The sequence below is a fragment of the Rhodamnia argentea genome, chromosome 1, assembly GCF_020921035.1.
Source record: "Rhodamnia argentea isolate NSW1041297 chromosome 1, ASM2092103v1, whole genome shotgun sequence".
NCBI classification, from domain to species: domain Eukaryota; kingdom Viridiplantae; phylum Streptophyta; class Magnoliopsida; order Myrtales; family Myrtaceae; genus Rhodamnia; species Rhodamnia argentea.
Window position 1 is genome coordinate 23,381,592 of NC_063150.1, and position 6,546 is coordinate 23,388,137.

General features: G+C 40.5%; 1 protein-coding gene across 1 annotated transcript; it reads right to left on the bottom strand.

Moving 5' to 3' along the window:
* Positions 1 to 513: 513 nt before the first annotated feature.
* LOC115750335 (CRC domain-containing protein TSO1-like) lies at positions 514 to 5,372 on the bottom strand. Its single transcript, XM_030687617.2, has 10 exons — positions 5,123 to 5,372; positions 4,137 to 4,297; positions 3,328 to 4,039; positions 2,545 to 3,020; positions 2,345 to 2,416; positions 1,648 to 1,828; positions 1,481 to 1,576; positions 1,338 to 1,404; positions 1,075 to 1,213; positions 514 to 993 (listed from the first exon to the last, which is right to left on the bottom strand). The coding sequence occupies exons 1-10, from the start codon at positions 5,171 to 5,173 to the stop codon at positions 633 to 635; spliced, it is 2,316 nt and encodes a 771-aa protein (XP_030543477.1). The 5' UTR covers positions 5,174 to 5,372; the 3' UTR covers positions 514 to 632.
* Between the last annotated feature and the right edge of the window lie 1,174 nt (positions 5,373 to 6,546).

Genomic DNA, 6,546 nt, shown 5'->3' on the forward strand with positions numbered 1-6,546 from the left:
TTCGAGCTTTATGCCTACTGAACCTCTAGAGACATTGCAAAGTATGTTCATAAGAATGTGTAAATGATGCCATTGGCATTTACAGGTTTTGACTTCATCGAAGAAGCTTGTAGATTGAGTCCAAGCTCGAAACCAGACTAGGGACAAAGGAGCATCGGCGCCGAGTGAAATCGAGTTCAAACACATGGAACACTTGGGATTTGGCAAGTCAAGCTCGGTATCGAGGTATCCAGTATTAATTTGGCAAATCGAATAGCATTGGAACAACGATAGAGTCTTCGGTTTTTGTTTGTGGCGCAGCTACACCTGTGTTCAGATCTTTGTTCGCTCTCTGTCCATACAAGCAAATACCAGACAGTTACTCTTAAGCAAGGAAGATCGAATGAGTTAACATAATTAGTGCCAGTGAGACAACCTCAAGAGTTACCACAGGAACAACTGGGACTGTACAATCTACCACTACCCCTCTATAGTTACAGAGGCAGAAGGAAACATATGCAAGGAAACGATCAAACTCAGGGTAGTTTTTATGAGCAAAGGAAAAGATTTTATGATACAACGGGGCCTCTAATGCATACAACTGCCACAAGGAAAAAGCCACTTACCAACTGTTACAAACCACTCTCACCGTCTCAATGCTGGGTTAGAGAAGGAAAAGAAGGTATAGATTTCAAAATCAATCTCCGCCCGTTCCTTAGTGGAGGGGAGGAACCAAAGTCGCTATGTGGCGGAGAAACCCTCTTGCATTTGGGAGAAGCAGTCTTGATTACCGTGCTCGGAGTGTCGTTGCTTTGGAGCACCTCCGGCATCTTGCCACCATCGTTGTTATTATTGTTGAAGTCGTAATGCTTCTCAAACTCGGGTTGCGGGGCAGAATGTTTAAGTTTCCCCTGATTTTGACTCGCATGAAGTCCTGACGAGGAGCTGGTGGTGACGAAAGATGTGGATCGTGGTGGCTCATTCTTCGCCAAATATGCAGTCTGAATTGATGGTCTGGTACACACAAAGGACCATTTAGTGTTTTGAGTATCATTGTGAAAATTTATCAGCAGCAGAGAAGCTACATGCTGATACCCGTAATATGCAGACGGTGTCGCTTGAATTGAGTCCCTCTGTTTTGTGATTTCCAGAGAGCCTTGGTTCACCACGCTTTTTTCGAAATTTTCCTTCTCTTCTTCAATTACTTCGGTCTCCACACCAGTTAGAGTAGATCCTGGGGTACAGTGCGACAACTATTTTAACAACATAATCGCAAACAGCAACAAAAGGAGTCTATACGGGAAAAATTAATACAAGCAAGATCCAAATATTCAGAGAGACACCCATAATCCACTCACCGTCTTTTCTACCAAATGTATTTTTACAACCTTCACATCTGCAGTTGAAGGAGCACCCCACTCCACCCTTTTGTTCAAAAGAAATGCAGTGTTTAACTAGGATCGAGTTATGTGAAAACAAAAAATAATGACAAAGGAAGAACCTGATAGCATTCACAATACTTCTTCAGGCAACTAGATTTCTTGCAGTTGCATCCCCTCTTATGCCGTGCCGAAGCAGGGGTTTTATTGGACTCGTCCTTCAAAAAAATTTGCTCGTGAGACAGCAGTTATGATTGCATTGACAGACATTAAGGAATATGTGTCTTACCCCAGTATCAGGACAAGAGTCGGAAGCTCTAATAACTTTTGGAGCAAATGCAAGTGGGTTGCGCGACTCGATCTGTTTGCGAGTTGCAAGAACAGTATCTTCGTGAATAGGCTTATTGAGGCAGTCTAGGCATGCGCATGGCTCAATGCAGTAGACACCAGCAGCAAAGCATTCACAGTAACTACAAGAACAGGGAAAAAAAGATGACTTTCTATTTTATGAATTGTTTCATTTTATTTATATGCAATCCATATGACCATCTTCGCATTATTTAGAAGAAACAAAACTAGGAATCCGATAAATCTTTGCCCTAGTGTCAAAACCAAAAAACACTAAATTGCACATCCATATGGAAAGAGGCTAATGGAAATGCAATCAGCACCATGATGATCCAAACAATAGACCAATTTGCAGCCTAAGAAACAGAAAGAGGAACAGAGAGCAAATTTCTGACACATTGATTGGTGCTCATCACACTTATCGACCATGCTGGCCAAAACACAGAACAATGTTTACCCCGCATATGAGCCAGCATACAATAAAAGATGGAGACTACGAGTAGTCATGGTTAACTAAGACTACAATGAGAAGTTACTCTTTGTCAATCCAGATGTCAGTTACAAATAAACCAACTCTTTGACATATTTATCATGGCAGTTTCACTTATTCATCAGTCTCACAAGAAAACAAAACTTACAGCTTCAGACATTTTGATTTCTTGCAGTTGCAACGTTTGCAGGCCCCATCTTCAGAATGTTCTGCTTTGCGCCTGTGAAGCAATGAATAGTGCTCTTAACATTATGTAAATAAAACAATTGTATGCATAGTTCTTTTCAAACTGAGGTTTAATTTCGACCAAAAAAAAAAAAAACTGAGGTTTAATAGTCTTGGACATGCCTCTTTTTCTGAGGACTATTGCAGTCAAGCTCTTCACCATCAGGATATGGACATGATTGCGAACGATCTTGTACAACTAGGACTCCATTCTCGGAAGAACCTATGTCCTCAGATGCAACTGAAGTCAAAGATTCATGAAGAGTTTGATGGGAATTGGGGAGATTCAAGGAGCTAGAAGAGACTTGTGCGTTCATCAACTGATTTTCACTCAACAAATTTCCATGTTCTACACTTCGGTAGTCGTTTGAAGTGGTCGCCAGAGCATTTAAGTGCAGACCAACTCCAGGTAACGTGCATCTCAAGGGATCACCTTCACCTTTAACAGGCAGCTGCCCTTCGTTTGCAAGAGTGTTTTGATCACGTTGAGATAATGCCATGTGACTATAATCTGAATCACCACCAGAGAGCTTACAAAGTTCAGCAATCTCAAAGTCCAGACAACGCCTCCTCAAGCCCCGATGGAAATTAGGGACAGCCTGAAAAACTTTTAGTTCATAAGATTGTCGACTAAATGATGTTATAAAGCAAAGGTGCATATTGGCATTGCTAGACCAGGGGGATTCTACTATATGAGTGTCACTTAATATAGTAGTGTGAGCGGATTGAGTATGTACCAACTGGACAATTGTAACAAATAAAGTTTTACTTTGTAATGACTGGACTTATGAAAATACCTTACAAGCGACAACTAACGCTTGTGACACAGCGGAAAAAGATTGTTTCACTATAAGCACCACATAACACACACGTATAATATTGAATCGACTAACCAGAAATCATTACCGCGTAATCAAATGGCACACATGTTCCTGAATCATTGTGCAAATTCTTGTCCAGCTGGATTGACATATACTTGCCCAAAAACTTATCCAGATTATGCAAATCGAGATTCTTTATCACTTCTTTTCGCTTGTAGGCTTCTTGAGTCAGACATAAGGGCGCTTCTATTTGTTGTTGTTCCCTAGACCGTAAATCAACTTGTTGCAGTCTCTCAAAATTACTGACATCACCTGGTGTGAACCTCGACATGAGAGAACTTAAACATACTGTTCCAAGATCAGGTGATCTCTGAACAAGCTCCCTAAAAGCCTCAGCATCATTAGGGGAGCTAAACATGAACAAATCACTAGTATCAATCGGCCATTCTTTGTTCTGTTCTTGACCATCATCTTCGGGAAATTGTTTCCCAGGAGATTTCACAACCACCGGTATAATGGGGGTCAACATACCAGCAGTCTCTAATGCAGATTCCGCCTCAGCAGAACAAGCTGTCATGTTACCTTCCGGATTATAGAAGCTAGGCCTAGAGTTCTGAGGAAACTCGGCTGCAAACTCTGAATTTTCCTTGCATGGTTCAGCATGAACTTCAACTGAAACCTTTTTGTCAGAGTTTTCTCTTCTTTGAGAGATGCCATTAGTAAAATCCCCATTTGGGCAGACTATGTTTTGGTTTCCAGAAGAACGATCAGGATTTGATGGATCTAAGCTTTGATGCCTGAAAAGAACAAGTCAAGGAATGAGAACTATTGTGATTACTAGTGATGATACAACGCGCATGCTTTGCAAAGAAAATCTGCAATGCCATCAATTACCTCTGCAGCAAACTTGAGTTCTTGTGAAAATTAGCATGTGGCGAAGTGAAAACTGAGGGAAGGGATGTGAAAGGAAGCGAGGTGAAAGTCTGAGCTATGTTTACGGATTTCACTGGCTTGATAGGCGAGAGACTTCTGATGAAATTGAAAACTGGGGAGTCCTGCCGATAGAAGGACAAAAACACATTAGACCATATGAAGATTAAGCGTCTCTATTAACAGGGAAGAGCAACAATAACTGAAGAGAAATACCGTAAATGACAAGACAAAACACTGAAGCAAAACAAGGCTGCCCGAAAATTTGCACATGAAAAAAAAAAAAGTGATTTTGCCGACTACTTAAACTACATTATAGCTTAGAACAGCAGAGTTCTGTAAGAAAATCACTTAAGCGGTAAAAAAATCTTCTCTTGGAATGAAATATTGGTAAAATGCACTTGGCGAAATCACCATTTTCCTCCTGAAATAATCAGAGAAGAGAACTGACCAAGAAAAGAACCCTTATTTCTAGACATAAAGTGGCACCGGCTGGGAAAAAAACACCAATTCGCTCCCCCGAAATCATCTCAACGATTTATATCACCAAAACTATCGCAATGAACTGCTTGCAGAGTGAACAGGGCCATGTTTGAAGGTGCATAGCAGAGCTGCTTGCAGAGTGAACAGGGTGACGTTTGAAAGTGCACAGCAGATCAATAAGCAAAGCTATCCCTTTATCAACTCGCAAATGACATGAACAAAACACAAGAAACTTCAGAAGACCGAACCATATCTGCTTCAAAAGAGCAAACCTTTCCTCGCGGGAAACACCCAAAAAAGAAAACCCATGAAAGAGAAAAGAGACACCCGAGCGAAGTGGCATCGCCATACAAACGAAGAAGACGAAGAACCCGAGAAAGAAAAAGAAGGAATTCACAGGACAATCGCGTAATTGGGTCCGCAAGGAACCCACAGAAACCTAGAACCGAACGCGATGAGAATTCTACCTCGTGGGTAGGGACGGGAGGGGCGATCTGGCTCTTCTCAGGCGTGTCCATCTCCAGACAACCAACTCCTGCGCATCTCTCTGTCTCTCTGTCTCTCTCTCTCTGAAGTTAATCTCTGTGCGTGTGGGTTGTGCGAGGGTGTGGCGGAGCGAAGGAGGAGAGAGAGATTCAAGACGAAGCGGGAAGGCGGGAGAACAAGATTTTTTGTCGCGGTCAGCGGACGATGACTTTTTGCGACGGAACCAGAAGCATGTCCCACATCACACCCCACTCTGTCTTTTCGAGCCACCTGTCTCTTTTATATATGTATAGGCCAAGCGATGGGGACCTCGTTTTGGCCTATAAAGAATGGCTCGAGCGTTTCACTCGACCGTTGCCCTTTTCTAATAATGAAAACTTAATCATATTTAATCTTTGAGATAATAATACAAATAATTTTCGAACTTTAATTCAATGTGTAATTTGATCTTTAAAATTTTAAGTTATTTAATGTTTGCCTCCCAGCATCCATGTAGGTAACCTTTTTAAGGATGCTCATCGATCAAACCTTGATGGAAGATAAAATGTGTTACACATGTACAGATTTAAGATTTTTCGTGCCACAAAAAAAAAAAATTAAGATAATTTAGGATTTTTGGAGGCTTTTGCCTCGAAATATATGAAATTACTAACCAAGAATCTTTCGAGGGCTATTTCCCAGATGCTTACTTTCTGTTTTTTTTTTTTCCTCACTATTGCCAATTATCAATTATTGTCCACACATGAGAACAAAATGCTACGGCTAGATTCTTTATGTCAGTGACATTTGACGGGCAATTTTGGCGCCAAAATACTTTTGGAGGATAGGCTATGTGCGTTTCTTCAATTTGGGCTTTCTCAGTCATGTGACTATGGCCTACATCACACATTAGTTGATGTCATAAAAAAAAAAAAGTCAAGATCGTAGGGATGTCGAAATGGAAAATTTGGAGAATTTATGATTGACCGGTAAGGATGTCGGTTTTAGAGTAAGCTGGAAAAATAAAAACTTCATGTTATATAAATAAATACCTAGAGCTTCTAATCGCCAAAAAAAGTAATAATTAAGTACCTACGCTCTGTTTGTTTTGCACAAACTATTCTTTTTTTTTTTTTTTCAAATGATCGCTTGTAGCGCTTACAAAAACGAATGACGATACTTGCTCCATGGTCCCATAGATTTTAGTGGCGCATTTTATAATTACTTCTTCCTTTCGTTTTTCTTTTTCTTTTTTTTAAGGCGGGGGTGTCGTTGGCGTAATTACCACAAAGCCAGAAAATAATTTTTGGTACTTGAAAACCAAGACAAGAAATAAATATGATATGTGACATAATAAATTATAAGTGGGAATTTGAATAAGCTAGTCATGTTCAATGCACAATAAGGTTGCCACATAATTTTTAGA

What these genes read in the sequence shown, in the direction of transcription:
- LOC115750335 (XM_030687617.2), bottom strand. Translation starts at nt 5,173, where the DNA reads ATGGACACGCCTGAGAAGAGCCAGATCGCCCCTCCCGTCCCTACCCAC. An exon ending in CTCCCGTCCCTACCCACGAG is followed by an intron (nt 4,298 to 5,122) that starts GTAGAATTCTCA and finishes TTCTATCGGCAG; the next exon opens with GACTCCCCAGTTTTCAATTT. An exon ending in ACACCGTCTGCATATTACGG is followed by an intron (nt 994 to 1,074) that starts GTATCAGCATGT and finishes TGTGTGTACCAG; the next exon opens with ACCATCAATTCAGACTGCAT.